This window comes from Cladophialophora yegresii (assembly GCF_000585515.1).
Source record: "Cladophialophora yegresii CBS 114405 chromosome Unknown aczIN-supercont1.2, whole genome shotgun sequence".
NCBI lineage: Eukaryota > Fungi > Ascomycota > Eurotiomycetes > Chaetothyriales > Herpotrichiellaceae > Cladophialophora > Cladophialophora yegresii.
Genome location: NW_006913046.1, coordinates 1,959,701 through 1,978,131, shown reverse-complemented (window position 1 = coordinate 1,978,131; position 18,431 = coordinate 1,959,701). Strand labels below are relative to the sequence as shown.

The 18,431-nt window shown below is 53.4% G+C and overlaps 6 protein-coding genes across 6 annotated transcripts; 3 read left to right on the top strand and 3 right to left on the bottom strand.

The window, feature by feature from the left end:
• Positions 1 to 1,719: 1,719 nt before the first annotated feature.
• Positions 1,720 to 2,219, bottom strand: A1O7_02635 (uncharacterized protein; the record flags this gene model as incomplete). Its single annotated transcript, XM_007756666.1, has 2 exons — positions 1,720 to 2,123; positions 2,201 to 2,219. 2 exons carry the CDS (start codon positions 2,217 to 2,219, stop codon positions 1,720 to 1,722), a joined length of 423 nt encoding a protein of 140 aa, XP_007754856.1.
• Positions 2,220 to 3,227: 1,008 nt separating this feature from the next.
• A1O7_02634 (uncharacterized protein) lies at positions 3,228 to 4,927 on the top strand (the record flags this gene model as incomplete). The annotated part of the gene is made up of 6 exons (XM_007756665.1): positions 3,228 to 3,443; positions 3,495 to 3,562; positions 3,658 to 4,278; positions 4,330 to 4,558; positions 4,616 to 4,704; positions 4,759 to 4,927. The coding sequence occupies 6 exons, from the start codon at positions 3,228 to 3,230 to the stop codon at positions 4,925 to 4,927; spliced, it is 1,392 nt and encodes a 463-aa protein (XP_007754855.1).
• A 524-nt stretch (positions 4,928 to 5,451) lies between these two features.
• On the top strand, positions 5,452 to 6,402 carry A1O7_02633 (uncharacterized protein; the record flags this gene model as incomplete). The annotated part of the gene is made up of 1 exon (XM_007756664.1): positions 5,452 to 6,402. One exon carries the CDS (start codon positions 5,452 to 5,454, stop codon positions 6,400 to 6,402), a length of 951 nt encoding a protein of 316 aa, XP_007754854.1.
• Positions 6,403 to 6,984: 582 nt separating this feature from the next.
• On the top strand, positions 6,985 to 8,306 carry A1O7_02632 (uncharacterized protein; the record flags this gene model as incomplete). The annotated part of the gene is made up of 3 exons (XM_007756663.1): positions 6,985 to 7,084; positions 7,173 to 7,327; positions 7,461 to 8,306. The coding sequence occupies 3 exons, from the start codon at positions 6,985 to 6,987 to the stop codon at positions 8,304 to 8,306; spliced, it is 1,101 nt and encodes a 366-aa protein (XP_007754853.1).
• A 1,277-nt stretch (positions 8,307 to 9,583) lies between these two features.
• Positions 9,584 to 10,774, bottom strand: A1O7_02631 (adenylate cyclase; the record flags this gene model as incomplete). Its single annotated transcript, XM_007756662.1, has 1 exon — positions 9,584 to 10,774. The coding sequence occupies one exon, from the start codon at positions 10,772 to 10,774 to the stop codon at positions 9,584 to 9,586; it is 1,191 nt and encodes a 396-aa protein (XP_007754852.1).
• Positions 10,775 to 11,969: 1,195 nt separating this feature from the next.
• Positions 11,970 to 12,375, bottom strand: A1O7_02630 (uncharacterized protein; the record flags this gene model as incomplete). Its single annotated transcript, XM_007756661.1, has 2 exons — positions 11,970 to 12,001; positions 12,066 to 12,375. The coding sequence occupies 2 exons, from the start codon at positions 12,373 to 12,375 to the stop codon at positions 11,970 to 11,972; spliced, it is 342 nt and encodes a 113-aa protein (XP_007754851.1).
• Positions 12,376 to 18,431: the final 6,056 nt, after the last annotated feature.

The following is an 18,431-nucleotide window of genomic DNA, read 5'->3' as shown; positions in this document are numbered from 1 at the left end:
CATGATTCTGGCGCAGTAGCGTTAGTCCTGTCGATATTAGTGTACATCAAAGTTATCTGCCTTCACAGTGGCACAGAAACAATTTCCGACTCCCTCGATCTAGGACCTGTCATTTCGAATCGAAATAAAATCCCTATCGTCCCTTCTCGATCATTGCTCCAGACCCATTGATCTCAGCCGAGCCGAAATCAGTAAATGCTCCAAGGTCACTTTCCGCATACCATAGTAGCATTTCTTGCTCCGCCACGGGATTGCTGGAAACGCTTGTTGGTCCACTCGAAGTCATAACTCGATCTGCAAGCAACCCAGGCGCCTTTTCAGCAACCTTCGTTACCAATGCTTCAGGCGACATCTACGAGCGCACGCGGTCGTCCTAGGTATCCCAACCCCAGAAATTACCTGACATCCCCAATGAGCCTGCCACAACGCCGGAAGCTGCCACTTGCTATCAAATTCTGTGTGGTTGCTCGCGCAGCTACGGAAGAGGCTACCGGGAAAGATGTCCTTGACCAAGTGCTTGACTTCTGGGGAACCAAGAAGCGAATGTTTGGCTAGCGAAGCGCCGCATTCGACTTATGGAAACTTTTGAGACACTGCAACACGGACAAGCCCCGCCTCGCGTTGGGAAAGATTACGTTCCATGGCCCCGATTCTGCAGGAGTGTGCTGAGGACATTCAACCCATGAATGAGCATCTAACGGGACATTTCCTGGACCTTTTATATTTTCTCTTGTTTTGTCTCGATGTAATCCATCGTAAGGATTCGTTGCCTTTCTGCCATCCCATCGCCATTGGCAGCCCTGAATATGGGCACACGCCTAAACCGAGCCCTGGTGGAGAGGTGCGGGAGGCACACGGTACTGGGGATAAAAGAATGGGGGCGTCTGTACTCCGTACTTCAGCTGCTAGTTTACGTTGGCGCTTAACTGAGGCGATGGGCATCGCGTCCATCACATAGCTATATTCAATCATATCCGCATGCACCCATCGAGCTTCGGCCGTATTTACTTTGGACGACAATTTTGGCATTATTCAGATCAAGGGGATGTTGCTTTCCTTTGCAGAGACGATAGTTCCTACGGTCAAGTGTATGGCAGTAGATGACGCACAACTTCGGCAAAACACCGGCAGATATTTGTGACTCCGTGGTCAAGGTAAAATATCATACATAGAAAATAGACGCGCAGCTTTTCTTTCTTTCTCCTCTTGGTGCGCCGCTCCCCATCCGCTGCGTTCTCTGCTACAAACAACGAGGTGCTCCTGTTGTCTCAACAGTTGAGCCCTTGTTCTGCTCTTGCAGATGAGAAATTCGGAGTAATCTTCAAAAGTCCACCTCTGCCCCGGATCATTCTCGATCTAAGGCACATGGTACCGCCCGCGAGGGCCCGGCACGATTTCGTGCTCGCGACCGGCATCAGAAATTTACAGGGCCTCAAGGCCAACACTCTCGTAGTGTTCGTGTCTTGGGGGATTCCCTATGGAAGAGCCGTCGCGAAGATTGTTTGGGCGCGAAAGCGTACCTCACTTTAGTGCAATCGCAGCGGAAATCTAGCATTCCATTATCTTGGATGGCTCGGTTTCAATTCGATTCCGATTACTCTGGGGAGCGGCGCCATCATTTTTCCTTTTCATGTAAGTGTTGAGCTTGACTTTTCTCGAAAAGTTTGGGATGCTGCTAACGAGTTTCGGCACTCTTGCTTTTTCTGAGCGGTATAGGAATCAATGGCCATTGACTCCATTGACGCCATTCACACCGTTCACACCATTCGTCTCCGGCCTGGCTTCGAACTGCTTGAACGTGTCCAGGTCGACCTGCCTCAAGGCGCTGTCTTCGGTCGCCTCCAGTACCACCCTGGGCACCGCGTTTCTGTTGATCCTGCCATCCTGGAAAGCTTGGAATGCCTCTAGCCATCGTGACGTACACAAACACCACTTGCAGCCTCCTCTCAGACCTGCGACCCGAAGGTCATTCCCTTGTGAAGCACTGAAATCCAAGAACTCTTCTGAAACAACGCCAGCGACCGCGTGGTTGCCAAAGTCAGCAGCTCCTGTCCTGCAATACCCATCTCGATAGAAGCCCGTCACAGGGCGGTTGGAGAAAAATTGGAGGGGTTGTCTGAAGACTGCGTATGTCAGTGCACTGTTCTATACAGGCTACCGAGACTCTGAAGGTGTTCCTAGCACGACAGAGTGAGCTCACCATTCAGGTGCGCAGCCATCTTGCCTTCCTGAGATACCTCACGAGGTGGCTGCGGCTTTCCCAACCCGACCACTGGGATTCCCAGCACTCGAGCGCGAAGGCTTTGCCAGATACTGAAGTAGCGTACACGGCGTGACAACGGCTGGAACTGTCGCATAAACAACATTCGATACCAGGAATTGCATAGGTTGAATGATGTGTGCACCTCTTTCCACTTGAAACGTGCCTGAAGAGCAACTGAACTGCGCTTGGGACTCGGAAGTGGTGACGTCACCTAGGACAAGCTTTGCCAAGCTGCATCTCGGAGATTTTCTTCCCGAAATCGAGAGACAAACGACAGACATTATTCGGAACTGGTACGGAGTAGACTGACTGGAAATTCTGCTTTCTTTCACTTCATAGAGCGTGCGGGCCACGGCCGAGATGATTGCCGAGCTTCTGCCTGCCTCGTATGGTTGAAGCACTACTGTACTGTACGAAGGTACGAGTTACGACGAGCCCGAGAAGACAAATCTCGGAACTTGACCGCCCACCACTCTGGTTCTAGCGATTCCGCAGGATGGACACGACTATTCCGTACTTACGCTATCCCCTCGTTTCGTATGCACATCCAATCCATACTATTGGTCCTATGCAGGATGATCGCCCCTACTCATTGCTTGACTACCCCGGTTTTCCATCTTCTCCGAGAGTTCTCCAGCTGATGCGGAGTCGTACGAGGTACTGTGTAAGTGTAATGTCGCGGATATGGACGGTTCTCATCCGTCTGTATCACTTGTGCAATGCAAGGCTCTTCTGTCATTCGTTTTCTTCACGTCGCTGCACAGTGCCCACCTCGTTGATACCTGCACATGTTTACCTGTCTAGACTTCCACATCAGAGTCAGGACATCTGCGTGGTCGGCGGCGTGTACTCGTGGGGAACAGGGCATCTCCATTGACGTCCGGTGTTGACGCTAGCTACCAAAGTATAAGAGCGGTGGAAGATTCATTGTTGTTGGACTTGCCATCCCCTTACCGTCCAGAAAATGCCAGAACTCAACGTGGGGATATGTGGCGCCGGCATCGGTGGCCTGGCAGCAGCAATCGCCATGAGAAAGGCGGGCGCGAAAGTGACCGTCTTGGAAGCCGCGCTTGAACTGGGTGAAATTGGTGCTGGCATCCAGATGACCCCCAACGTCGCCAGACTTCTGATGAAGTGGGGAGTGGACAAGGTCATTGGTGACAACTTGGTCGAGTTCGAGGTAGACCTCCACCTTCGCCGCGTAGACACTGGGCTGACCCACGCGCGACAGGAATTGAACATGAGACGAAAAGATGGGACGAAGGTCGGCTATACCAAGACTATACCTAACGTTCGCAAGTACGTACCCAGGACTCGGGGCCAAGTGAGGACTGACATGCAGCAGGAACTTGGGCGTACCTTGGTGGTTGGGTGAGCGAATCAACCCGATATAGTATTTCTTTTACTTACCTATGGTCAGTGCATCGGATGCATCTTCATTCTGGTTTGGTCGAGGTGGCTCGGCGAGAAGGTGCAGACCTGGTCATCGATGCTCGGGTGGTAAAGATCGACTGGACCTCAAGTCCTTCCGGTCAAGTCTCCGTCACAACCGAGAAAGGCAAAACCTGGACATTCGACCTCCTAGTCGGTGCCGATGGGGTCCGCTCCTCCGTGCGAAAAGCAATCATGCCTCATGTGAAGCCGAGGCCTCCGACCGGAAATTGTGCGTATCGAGCACTCGTCCCTTACGATCAGATCCGGAAGGACCCCGTCGCCAAAGAGCTTGTTGAAAAGCTGACCATGGAGGTCTGGATGGCTGACAAGTCATACATCATCTCTTATCCCATCTCAGGCGGAAAGCTGTTCAACATGGTCCTCAGCCATCACGTGGACCATCTCGTTGACGACGTGCAGGATATTGATATGGAAAAGGACTTCCGACAGACATACGAGGACTACGACCCGCGTATCAAGCGTATTGTTGATATGGTGACGTCGGCAAGAAGATGGCCGCTGTTAGTCACCGGGCCTTTGGAGACGTGGTCGACCAAGGAGAAGAACATCGTGTTAATGGGGTATTGTTCCTTTGAAGCTGATACTAGGCATTCGCCACTGACACACCACAGTGATGCTGCTCATTCGATGACAAACCACATGGCTCAAGGAGCAGCAACATCGATGGAAGACGGCGCGTTCCTTGCCCGGACCCTGGCAAAGGTAGTGGAAGGGCGGATCAACCTCGCGCAGGCAATTGAGGTATATGAGAGGTCCCGGATGCCCAGAGCGTACTACAAGCAGCAGGTGTCTTTCCTCAACGGAGCCATATGGCAGGTCGCGGATGGGCCGGTTCAGGAGGTATGGTCTTCCTCTGATCTGGAAATTAAATCGATACCTGGTGCTGATCAGTTCCAGGCACGAGACAAAGCAATGGCAATGGAACTGAAGGAGGAACAATACGTCCGCTCACCCAACCTCTACGGAGACCCGGTAACCACATTGGAGTAAGTGTCTGTTAGGTCGAGGACATACCCGCACTATACTGACCCGCTTTTCAGGGTGTACAACTACGATGCGGAAGCAGACGCCGAGCTTGCTATCCAGACGTATCTGAACATGCATGAGCCGTATGACCCCAACTCTGGAGTAACTGATCGCGAATTGGAGCGGTTTGTGGGCTGGTGGTATCCGAAGCAGAAGCGGCCCATCAATGCTTCCAAGCTATGATTTTGGCAAGCACACGGCAGGCAACGCACCTGGTGTTCACTGATGGACAACATGGAGCCCTGATACTTCTCGCTGGTAGCTCAACCCTCCAGTTCGCGATAAACACTACTGGAAATCTGTTTAGTAACTCTCTGAGACAGAGAAGAGTTAAACTCTTTGTACCTTCATAGACAGGAGACACGCCACCTGTAAAACAGTCTAGTTCGCGTTTGTTGTAACCTGCTGCGTTGTGTTCAGGTGACATGGGTGTCGCACTCTGCACCCACTATCGATACAGCACAATGCTGAAGCCCACTGTATCCATTGTCAGTTCATTGCGATCAGCTATACTGTGACAAAGGAACCATGCCCCGTCAAACAGAAAACAAAAAGCGTCAGCCAGCCTCCAGCTCAACGCCCAAGATACCTGTTTGTTCTCCATTGTTCTGAAAGGCGACCCTCTAATTGTTATGAGTGACATGGCATCGACCAGTTTTCGTCACCCAACCCTCTACGCAAATTCAAATGTGAAAAGGTAAGCCACCATGCCATCCCTGTTCCAGCTCTATCACGGTGCCATCTCAGCGTCAGATGCTTCTGACTGTTTCTTAGCTTCTGCTTTGTCTTTGGACCTTTCTCAAGCTCCAGATATCAACGAAGAGGTGTGGGCCAGGTTCTGGACGTCGCACAACAGACAGAACATGCCTCTCATAGCTGAACACGGCACTGTGGAAACCGATCTCCAGCTTTCCTCGCCACCATTATCTCCTTCACGATCCTCGCCACAGACTGTCCTGTACAGCTCCAAGGATGAAAGCAAGGAAGACGTCGCTGATAGACAAGAACTCGACGCCGAGACTGTGGCAGCATCAACAACCGCGCCTCCAGGCAAAGAGCTGGAGCCCGAGCTTGACGAGGAGAACAGTCCTACCGTCCCTATAGAGACCCACTTCGCTGGCGAGCCAGTGTACATGTCGGGCGCCGTCTCGCTGCAGGACAAAATAGCGGATGATCCTGGCGTATCCGCCAACGACAACATCGATTGCGACTATCGCCTTGTCTTCGACCAGATGCCGTACAGAGTCATTCGTCGCAATGCGCTCTACTCGCTGGGCATGCCCGCGGATACCGACACGCTCGTGGATAGTCTGCCGCCACAGTTCGTCACCACAAACCTCGGCATCCAGAGAGCTTGGGAAGAGTGGACTGGTTGGACGCAAAATGCCGAGCTAGAAGGGTCCGACGAAAATCCCGCGGCCGACTCCGCTGCCATGCTGGTACGGGCCATCATATGCCGAGGCGGTATGCCCCCGACCTATGGTCAGCAAGTCATCTACGCGGAAGATATCATACCACTTGAGCATTTGCAGCCTGATGGTGCTGGAAGTTGCGAGTGGAACGGCAGGACTGAGGTCTATGACCCGGCATATTGGATGGCATTGCAAATGCAAGGGGAGATCTGGAATGAGATGCCGGAGATTCCCACCTTCACGTGATAGACATATCAGTTGCACAGGAACAGTACCCCCATACCCTGTACAGCAGGAGTGGTTGGAATACAGGAAGGCTGCCACCAAGTTGCACGCATGTACAATAATTTCACCAGAGGGCGACGATATTCAATGCACATACGGTCACTGAGGACATCAAGAAACTCAGGAGAAGAGAACGAGCTGAACACGGGGAGTGACTCCTGACACTGAGAAGATAAACCGAACAAAGCAGCCCCCAAGGCGAGATCAAGTCAAGTCAATGTCGCTGTGTCCACTTGATTGCTCCAGTGGCTCCAACCCCTGTATCCGCCAATGATATCAACTCTTGGCACTGGGCTTTCAGGCTAACCGCTTCTGGCCAAACTGCTCCAAAATTTCGAGAAAAAAGCAGTTCTCCATGTGAACTGGTCTCCAAGAATCGCAGACTGCGACACTCCCATAAACTTGTTCCCTCTAGCTTCTGCAGCTATCAACTACCTGTTTGCGCATACGTCCTTGCGAGCCCCTGAGACTGAGCCGCCGAAACTTCCTACGTACCGTAGAATACCTGAAGCAGCTGGCCTTTTCAGAAACACACATCCGGAGATGGCCTTTGGCGGTGCGCCGCGCGGCGGGCGAGGTGGCGGACGAGGCGGTCCACCCAGAGGAGGAGGAGGTTTCAGAGGCGGTCGCGGTGGAGGACGAGGTGAGAAATCTCTAATACCAATCGCCGAAATCGCGGCCAGCACGACTGCGCGAACTGGATGGCTGACGTGTCTGCCTCGACTTCTCAGGCGGCGGTGACTTCGGGCGAGGAGGTGGTCGCGGCGGCGGCAGAGGAGGATTCGGTCGAGGTGCACCTCGAGGAGCTGGACGTGGTGGACGAGGCGGTGGTGGTGGCAGAGGGGGCGCGAAGCCCGGCATCAAAGGCGGCGCAAAGGTCATTATCGTATGTTTTTGCCCAATCCCCACGTACGATTTGCCCTTAGCTCGACCGATCGAGTTAGGGACAGTACCACGCTCGCACAGACAACGGTCAAACAATGGGCTAACCTATGCGTTCTTTTCTTCGCCTTCGACAGGAACCCCACCGTCACCCTGGCGTTTTCGTCGCCCGCGGCGGCAAAGAAGATCTCCTAGTCACAAAGAACCTGACGCCCGGCGAATCCGTGTACGGCGAGAAGCGCATCAGCGTCGACTCGCCCACCAACCCGGGCACTGACGGCGAAGTCAACCCTGCGGGCACAAAGACCGAATACAGAGTGTGGAATCCCTTCCGATCGAAGCTCGCGGCCGGCATCCTGGGAGGTCTCGACGACATCTACATCCGCCCCGGCGCGAGCGTGCTGTACCTTGGCGCCGCGTCAGGGACGTCCGTCTCGCACGTTGCCGACATCGTGGGACCCACGGGACGAGTCTACGCCGTGGAATTCTCCCACCGTAGCGGAAGAGACCTGATCACCATGGCCACACACCGCACGAACGTGATCCCGATCATCGAGGATGCGCGCCACCCCCTGCGGTACCGCATGCTCGTTGGCATGGTGGACGTCATCTTCGCGGACGTGGCGCAGCCGGACCAGGCGCGCATCGTCGGCCTGAATGCCCATCTCTTCCTGAAAGTCGGCGGTGGAGTCGTGGTCAGCATCAAGGCGAACTGTATCGACTCGACAGCCAAGCCCGAGGTGGTGTTTGCCAACGAGGTCAAGAAGATGCGCGAGGAGAGGATCAAGCCCAAGGAGCAGTTGACGCTCGGTGAGTTGCAACACCCCCTGCCTCTCTATTTCCCTATCCTTTGGTCCCGCATGTTCTGTGCTGTCTGTTCCTGCCTGTTGCATGGTCCACGTTACATGCACTGGCATGTCCATGCATCGGGCCGTTTGCCGAGAAAGAGACTCCATGTGTTCGGATCTTCCCTGGACACCTAAAATCCCTTGTTTCATTCTTTTATTCGAGGTAAGTAGCACGTACTGATTGTTTTCTCCCCTCCCGCAGAGCCTTTCGAGCGAGACCACTGCATCGTCGCGGGCATCTATCAGCATGTCGCTCAGTGATTGTCCTCTCGCCGAGCGCGGAGTGACGTGAATTACCTTGCCATCCTCCACGACATGAAGAGGATTCTCCTAAGTTGAGCTCTCTCTCTCTCTACCTTGGCGTGAAGGTCACTTACAGGTGCCTACACTCATGCATCGGGACGACGGGGTCGTCCGGGATCGCGAACGCCTCTTCACGTGCTCCTGTCGGTCTCTCGCGCTTGGGAGCGTCAAGGAGGGAATGCCGATTTGGGAGGTCAAATCCTGATCAGATCAAGCTGGCTTTACCCTGTCCGACAGAGGTGAAGAGCGATGCGCCAAGTCACTCACTTCGATCTTTCTGTAACGAGCACGGAACACGGCGTTTGCGGTGTTGATCGAGCACGAACAGCTGGTGATGGGACAGGATGTGATGTTGTTTGCCTTTGGTCAAAATGTACATGACCAGGTTGGCAGAATCGAATGCACGGCTGGTTGGAATGAAAAAATTATCCACAAATTGAGCTTTTTGAACGTTCAGGAAGTGAATAATGAGACGGTTGTGGACCAATCCACAAGAGCTCTGCATCGTCCTCCGTGAAACTCGGCACATCAGATCTACCCTTTTGCTTCATGCACTCATTGCTACGCCTACTGTGACTGACGGTGCAGCACATTTGTCTGGAAATCAACCCCCCTGCACATAAGCAGTCCCACGCTGGATGATCTTCGACTCCTGTGCCGGTTGTAGCGGGGTAATGCCCAGCTTGAACACTCCTTAACGTGCGTCCAGCTGTAGGGCACCCTTTCAAAGGATTGTCACAGCTCTGCTTGTTGTGTCGCACAATCCACGCGGGATGAGTCCCAGTGATCATTCCACAATCTGAGCCTCCTGTAGACCCGCAGGGAGATGACCCCTGCAGCCCCATTGAGGTTTCGTTGAAGGGCCCTGGTACAAGAACAGGCCATGCCAATCTCCAGGGGTATGAGCAAGCCGCGCGTATGATCCGTGTCGTATGACATAAGGGACTCGTTGACAGATCAGAACTGTCGAATGTCATGATGCGACAGCCATGACAACGGCTGCCGGGATGACAGATGCTGGGATCTTTTACTTCGTTTCCGGCCTCGGCGAACGGCGGCTTGAGGCTCTAGACTTTGACGTATGCTGCAGCACAAAAGTTAGTTAATATTCAGTGTTCCTCTCGCGTGCATTCGCGCGACTTACCAGCATCAATCTGTTTGACCTGCGGGAGCGCCAGCCGTACTTTATTCCTGTACACCGCTGGGCCCTGAAATTGTAAGGGGTTCATCTCAAAGTATACGGTCTCCAGGTTCTCTTTGTCACTTAATTCCCGTTCGACCTCGCGGAAATCACCCAGTTTGTTGGAACTCGCCCAGAGTTCTTCCAGCTCTGTCAGATGGGAGATGTTTTCCAGGTGCGAGATCTGGTTGTTGGAAATATCGAGGACGCGCAGTTTGGTGTTGTGAATGAGGGCATCAATTGGGATGGAAGGGATGGCGTTGTGCGACACGTAGAGTTCTTCGAGATTTGTGAGGTCAGACAGCCCGGACAGAGTAGTCAGGCGATTGGATTTCAAATCCAGTAGACGTAGGTTCGTCAGAGGGAAAAGGTTCTTGACTTCTGTGATCTTGTTCTTGCCTAGCCAGAGTTCTCGCATTCCTTTCAAAGTGTCAAGGTTCTCGATCTCGCGGATGCGGTTCGCGGCGAGTTCAATCATGGTTAAGTTTGACAAACCCTCGAGGTTCTCGATTTTAGAGATGCGATTTTGCACAAAGTATAGTTCAGTGAGGGTGGTCAGATGGTTGACATTCTTGATGTGCTTGATCTTGTTGAAGGAGAGATCTAGACTCTTCAGCGCCGGCATGTCTTCAAGACCTTTGATGTGGGATATTAGATTGTCGTAGAAGTCCAGCTCTTGCAGGGTAGCCCGTACGTTGGCGGGGAGGTCGATGGACGAGATTGCATTTTGACGTAGACATAATCTCTGCACGTTCGTAAAGCGGTCGAGTCTCAGGGCGGGAAGGGAGGAGATGCGGCAGTGGACGAGGTCAATATCCTCGGTGTCGACAGGGTAGTCGTCCAAGAGATCTTCATCGGCTTCAATCTCGTCGACCGGAGGGGCATCAGGAATAGAGTACTCAGGGTCGGACAAGATTTCAGGATTGGTCAGTATAGCCTTGCGAGAAGGCATGCGTAGTTTGCCATCCCAGCCACTGCTGCTGGTGAGGGGGGCAGCCGTAGACGAGTGGTGCTTCGTTGCGTCTGCGGGTGGAAGCTCAATTTGGGCGTGCTTGTCCTCGTCGTCGCCGTTGACTTGGGGTTGAGGGGTAGACGTCTGATCCTGGCCGCCGTCCGTCATGGCGAAGCAACTCCCGTTTTTGGCTTGAACGTACTATATCTGAGAGGGATATACAATGCAGACGACGATCACGCACAATACAATGCAAACAGATTTCGCAAGGTCAAGCGGCGCAGAGGATGTTGAGCCAGACAGAAACTGCGTCACACAGACTCGACGCTCAGCCTCGCCCCGCGACTGCCCGCGTCCCGTGTCGCCGCCACTTGACCGATTCCTGAGTCATTCCTTACATTCTTCTCACCACTCATTCAGAGTGACTCTACTATCGGCACTATAGGAGCTTCAGTGAGGAGCTTGAGACCGCAAAATGATCAGGCGACGGCATCATCAGATCACTCCTTGGGGACGTTAGTCCCCAGGCGAGTGCACCAAATGGTGAACTCTGTTGACCGATTTGGTGGTCCCCGCTAGGCTCCTCGGTGACTCCGGTCTCACAACCTTGAGCATGGTCAGCGTATGTCTGCCGTGTCGGCTATAAGATGACCAGGAGCTGTGCCGCTACTGATCAATCAATCGAATCTCAGGGCTTTCAGAAACCTTCACAAGCACGCATCGAATTTCACCGCCAGATTTGGACCAGAGGGTTACGGAATGTCTCTTTAGGGGTATGCGACTGATGGCGAGGACTTCGCTTGGGCGCATGAGTGGCTGGCGTTGCTTTAAGCAGGCGCAGACCCAGCCAGATTCAACGTCTGAGCTAACGGGTGGCTGACTGCCCTGCCTATGCTCATCCGCGTGAGACCCGCGACTTATCACGAAACTGCATACCTGATTGCACGACGGGACGGGGATGTTTTGGCCGAGGCTGTCGATGGCCGGGTCCAGCCCTTTCGAATGGCCTTCCACGAGATAGGACGCTTGGGCATTGCCCATGTCATCCGGCTACGGGAGTGAAGAACACCTCCGATGGCGTACCCTTGGATGGTGGCTAGGAAGGCACGTGGAGATCCACCATGAACAAGACTCGTAGGAAGATGCATCACACCCCTGGGCCACGTAGCGCGCTCAACTGGTAGGAACTGAGGTCGCTGCCAAAGGGATCTGGAAAGCCGGACCAAAATTGGGGGGACACATTTCGTCTGAAAAATGCATACTGGATGGCTGAAGTGGTATTGTACAAAGAAGCTGTACCAAAGCCCATGCTTTTTCCTTCTCGCCATAGAACCCATTCTACCCATTCCATCGCCGTGCTCTTCTATGAGAATCGCTTCGTGAGTTTCGCAATCACTGACGACAAGAGTTAGCCGGTGTATTCCCCGCCAGCGCAGCAGACCAGATATAGCCCACTTACAATGCAACGCCACGACGCTGAAGATGAACCCCAAACTCAAAAACATAATAACCATAGGATCGACCTTCAACCCGGGGCTCTCGTCGGTATATAGTCTCAGCATCGTGCCTGAAGAGCCGCCTGCTCCCGCCGCACGCGTCGAGGTCGGTCGAGCATTCTTAACGGACTCCTTGTGATCGGCGGCCGCGCGTCGACGGATGGCGGATCGGGGGCCTCCGGGAGGAGAACCGGCGCGTGCGATCGAGGAGGAACCGCTGGCCTTTTGTGTCGACGGCGTGGTGTCGGGGCCGGACTCGGGGCCTGAAGTCATGGGGGAGGACGGTCTGGCAGATGCCTAGGGGCGAGTCAGCGTGTACAGCTTAGCTTCGAAAGTGCGCAGTCATTGACGGCAGGTCCAGTTCAACAGGGACGAGTTCGTACCATGGTTGAGAGGGATGGGTAGAGAGTTAAAGGGGTCGACGTGAATAATAAGGGAGTGGAGGCACGAGGGAAGGAAGCTGACGAAAAGAGAGTCAACGATCAATAGAAAGAAACAGCATGCAAATGTTGATGTCGTGGTTGCGTGAATCGAGAATGAAACCCGGTGGTGGTTGTGGACACTTTTGCGAAATGCAATGCGACTTTCTGGGGAAATTCGAGAAGCAGAAGCGGAAAGCATGGCGCCAGTCGTGCAGCTTCATCCCTGACGCTTGGCGTGAAATGCGTTTGTGAAAACTGCTCGTTGCTCGCGGGCGGCTCACCCCGACCACGCCGCTTTTATAAACACTCACCTCACCCCTCACCGTCCTCTCACCTTCCTCTCACCCTCCCTCCTACCTTTCACTCCCTCTTGACTCACCCTCGGCGTGACGGTCCCATTCTCCCCCTCTGCAGGTGCGTCGTGTACGCCCGCGTCTACACCAGGATTTAAAATTGGCGTCGGTCAACATGGACCGTTTCTGGGGACCCAGAGTGGTCCTCCTTCCTTAGGCTCGGTGGCCATCGTGCCTCCTCAGATCCGCCTTGAGGTGCCCCTTCCCCCTCCAGAGTACAAGACAGAGCCGAGTCCGGATCCCACGCCGTGGTCTGCGAAATCTTCTCTGGTGCTGCACCAACGCCCAACGCCCAACGCCCAACGCCCAACGCCCAACGCCCAACGCCCAACGCCCAACGCCCAACGCCCAACGCCATCACCCTCAGCCGCTGCCTCGGAAGTCACTGCTTTCCCTCCACAACTGTGGAACCGTCGATCCTCTCTTCCATCACCTACATGGGTGCGCGAACCGACACCACGAATGATCTATGGGCTCGAGCGAAAGCAAACGGATACCAAGAGGGGCACACACAAAAGTTGATAAGGTCCGGGGGGTTGGGAAGTATATCTCGAAGACGAAGAAAGATCACGATCGAACTCTACAACGCTACCTCCCTTAAGATATACCGCATCTGCCTCCTCTTATAATGAACGTTGAGCCCCTAATATGTAAATCCTAGAGATCCGACCAAGAGATGGGTTGGAGTTGTATCGCGTTACAGCGATAGCCACACCGTCCATCTTGCTACCCTAACATATCACCTAACTGAATTTATTTGCGGGACAGCTCTATCTTGACTCTTTTCCGGAGTACGTTGGGCTTGTACCACACTCGGCCTCGTATGGCAGACGGCGACCGTGGAAAGCACGATCGCTGCCGACGGGTTCATTATACGAGCCTGTGATAGCCAGATGAACTCTGTTTCCGGTTTTCGTGACAGTCCAGTTTCATGCCTTCGAGTGCCCACGACGAAGATCCGGAAGAATTGCGAGGATATTGGAAAGACTCAAATGGGGGCAATCTTGGGCGGCCGACTTCTCTCTCCCTCAGATTTCGGAACACACGGCAGATCGTCCAATGCAATTATCACGAGCACTTTCGCCGGGTTATCGATGCAAGAGAATCGCAGCCTTGAAGATGCTGAGCCCGACAGCATCAGAGAAATTCCCATTTGAAAACACGAGTTCAAAAGGAGAGATCCGAGCTGATATGCCTGGAAATGTCAGCTCAGTCCAGCGCTGTGGGAGGGTTTATGCAGCTCCTATCGCAGAGCTGTGGCATGCTTCGTCAGGACAGGTGGCAAAGTTTCCAGGCTTAAATAGTTTCGTGGTCCAGAGCCGCAGCCAGCTCCCGACCGGTCGATCTTGACGATCTCGGATCGGTGGCGCGTTGACGGGATGTTCTCCTACTAACCAACCTGCATCCTCATGTCGACCTGGACAACAACCAGACCGGGTGACCAGGGGTACAGCCTCTCCAGGCACCTTGTCTCAACATTCAGATGCCGGTGTTGACGAGAGGTAGGAGGCCTCGACCGGGTCTGGAGGGAACGGCGCGATTAACCACGACAAGAATTTGTGCCCAGAGCTGGCAAGGACACGACACTCAAGTCAGAGAGGGCGAAGACGCTTGAACCGATAGCGGCGTACGCAAACTCATTGATCTAGACAATTGAGGTTAACCAGCTATCTTGTTAGAGAGATTCATCACGCTGTTCTAGCTCTCTTCCGTTGGTAGTCTTTCAGCTCATGATCTCCATCCGTCGAACCAATGTGTGCCCCTGGCATCCAAGAGATGTTGACACCCTTTCCCTGAAGGTCATCCCGCATTCGCTCCCACTAACGCCCTTTCAATTCTTCAAGAGCTGAGGCTTGTTTTTACTCATCCTTGGTAATCTTACATCCTGCTCTTCCTTCAGCGCGGTGATAATCAGCGAGGAATTCTCCAACAGTGCTCTGCCTTTCAGGAGAAGCATAGGCTGCCGTGTTCCATCGGACGGATCTTGGAAAAAAGCTGGACTCAGAACAAGAAGTGAGTTTGTCGCATCACGGGGAGTGAAATCGCCCGGGACGTTGAGAGCGTCCTCTCCAGTGTCGGTGACAAAGGCGTGGACGTCCCATTAAAGGCTCACAGATACTAGTCCCCTCTGCTTGAGTAGAGATAACCAAGTCCGGGAATGATCAATCAACAAAGCGAACAGCCTAGTTCGAAATTCTGCTCTCTGAGGCTCCTCTTCAAAAACTCCCCAGGACGCCAGAAGTTGACTGGCAGCCGCATCAAGACGCCTTCTGGTCTTCTCCAGCAGGTGAGGACGGTCGAGAATTGCGCTGACGGTCAACGCCTGCCATACCGCCTCATCTGGCTGGCTTTTCTGGTGCAACGCGTTGGCCACGTCATCCACTTCTGGACAGTGAGGCAAACCGTTCGCGCCGAAGGCGTCGTCGACAAGTACCTTCCAGAGGGAGTGTTGAATCGTGGCGATCAACACACTGCCACCTGCTGGTGATTGTGTGGAGTACGACAGGGGTAATCCTGGATGATGAAGATCTTTTGGAACTGGGCGCTGGCACACGTTAGTGATGACCACGGACGGAGATGGGTCTCTTACCCATCCCGGCAGAAGCTCTGCGGCTTCGAAGCACAAGACACAGAATTCCTGAACCTTATTTTGCAACGCTATGAGCGCGGATTTTACTCTGTCCTCCTGCCATCAGCCTCGATTCGGTGAAAGATCTGCGGTCTAAACTCACTCATCGACCGAATACTGGCCAAACGTCTCAAGGGCCGAAAGCCTCGCCTTGAGTCGGGCGATCTCTGTTTCTCTCCCCTTCAAGATGGTCTGGTGCTGGTAGAGACCTTTCGTGAGATTCCCATTTCGCCGTGATAGGTCCGCACTTTTCTCGTGAAGTACTTTTATTTGAGTCTCCCGTGCATCCACCTGCGCCTTCAGACTCGTTTTCTCCGGCTGAAATTTGTTCCCAAAATGGTGCTCTTTCGACGTCTCCTGCTCTTTCAAAACTCTAAGTTCGCCTTGTAGCGAGTCTATGTCCTGCCTGAGGGACTGCTCTTGGGTAGCATGTAGCGTCTTGACCGGTTCCAACTTCGATGCATGCTCTGCGTCGTGGTGCTTCAGCCGTACGTTAAATTCCTGGTTGAGCCGGAGGTTGGCTGTGGCAAAAACTACAACCTCCTTCTGGTGTTCGTCCTCAGAGCTCTTATATCGATTCTGTAGCTCGCTCAGCTCGCGACGTGCTTGCGATAATCTCTCATCATATCGGTGTTCTGTTGGCACGTGCTGTGTCCGAGTCCACGAGGCTGGACTCGATCTTTCCCAAAGATGTCGTCAAATTCTGTAGAACTTTCACCGCTTGACTGAGGTCCTTTTTCAATTGAAGAGTGGACGACGACTTCTGGGCGGCGTCTGACTTTGATACATATTTGGCTACAAGAGGAGGATAAGAGGCGATGCTGTACGTTGTGATGGAGGGGAATCTATCCGGCCACCCTATACTAACGGGTATTATCACGCTGCTACCTGCGCAGTCGTCTTTCAGTTTGCGTCAGCGGCAGAAAGGAAAGGGTTTGGACACTCCAATCAGCGTAGGACACATCTTAACACAACATACTCCGTACTGTGCTGCCGTTCCGGGCAACGTTGAACGAAAGGTTGGCCAGGGGTGGTTGGTGAAGTGTTGGCCAATGTTCCTGTACAGGGATTCGAGACCCTCTTTTGCTTGGAGAGCACGCTTCGACCCGGCCCGGAGCACGCCGTTTCCATCGCTTGAAGACGCTAGTTGACGTCGCCAGAACAAAGCTTCCAGCCACCCATCTTTTGGCGGCGCTGGAAGATCTCCCCACCCTGGCTAGGATGGATATCTCCATTCGCAAGTCGCTGAATTCAATTAATCACGTAGCGATCCCTCTGCCCAGCATCAGCATCACAGGCCACGATCAGCTTTCACCTGCGTAGTTGTGGTAGATAATGGTATTGCTGTGCGTGATGCCTCGGCTCTCCTGTAGTTGACACGCGGAAAACCCTATGTGCTGAAATACGTTGCGAATTTTGACGAGATAACTCCGTGAAGACTCCTCCTCGAGAATGGTAGAAACCATATCACACTGCCTACGGACGGAGAGGGCAGAGGGGTAGCTGGGAGATGAGTGTTTGTTGGCTGTGGGGAGCTTTAGGTGCCGTGAGCCATGTTGTGAGGGGGGAAGTCACAGCATGAGAGGCTAATTGCATTCTATTCGGCGACCCTAGAAGAGCCACAACGTGCTGCGGTTTCCGTGGGGAAAAGTATTCGGGGGCTCTTCTAGGCTCTTGAATCTTCTCTGCCCACCTCGGCGGCAGTGGACACCCGCGAAACCCATCGAAAGATCAACACAGGCAGCGGATGCGTATCTCAAAAGAAAATCTACAGTGACTGGCGGGCGCAAAATGCCGAGCTGACGGTCGGGAAGTGTATGCGGATCTGTCTGTCTCTCCTGCGGCATTCCTCGGGGTACGTGAAGACTGTAGGCGCAGCAAGAGTCTCATGGTATCGATGGGTACCCAGGCGGCGGGTCTGGGAACGGCTTCTCGATGTCTATCGTATCCACCAGCCTTCAGTTTAGCCTTGGAACCACGCCTAGGCAACGCTAGAGCCTTTAGGCCACCAAGAAAGTGCCTGAGCTGCTCCGTCGTGCAGAAGGGTCCCCCTTGGCTGTTTGACCATCTCTCTTCACACGATTCACGACCACTACTTTCAAGATGACCCGTTGAGCAGCCTTCTACGGCAGGTCATTTCACGACCGCCGAGCTCTTCACTGGGCGGAAATGAAAGGCTGCGCTCCTCTCCCTTACCGTTGCCCTCCTGTGATGAGAAGGGTTGTCTAGTTGACCAATTAATTAAGAAAGGGTAGAAGTACAAGTATGCCGTGGCGCAAGCTACGGAATTCAGTCCTCATCTCGGGCCAGTCTTCTTAATTCGATCCTAGGTCAACGATCAGTTTGTCCTCACTGCTTCATTGACCCGAGGGTTTAGGTCCAAGGCTCTCTCCCGATCCCGTAAACGATGTAGATGCTTTAGAGACCGGGTTCAACGCAAGCTTAATGTTACACGCGACCAAATCATCCATCAGCAGAATGGCCGATGTTGCTGATGAAACCATGTTGGATCCGGTCATGCAGACACTGTACCTGGCCCTGTATTGCCCGACGATCCACGTATAGATTTGAGTATCAGTATCTGTCGCTAGCGCAATCATTATGCGAGACCTTCCTCATAGATGTTACATGCTAGTGTCGTGTCTGCGGATGTGACTTGTCCGCGTTGGTTTAGAAGGTCGATTCGAGAATCGGATCTAGGCCTATTGTGACCAGCGGACCCCTCCAGCTGATATTTTATGGACAATCTCAATTGCAGCCGTGGTTTGCTTCCAAGTTCTTTTCATTTGCCTTTCCAAGGTTCGGAAAGAATGCAACCGGATCATGAACTGGGATGGGCGGGCTCTCCTGCTCGGTGGCCGTCTCCGCAAATTTAGCCAGAATATTAACTTCGACACCTGATCATGTCAACTGTGGAACTTGGCC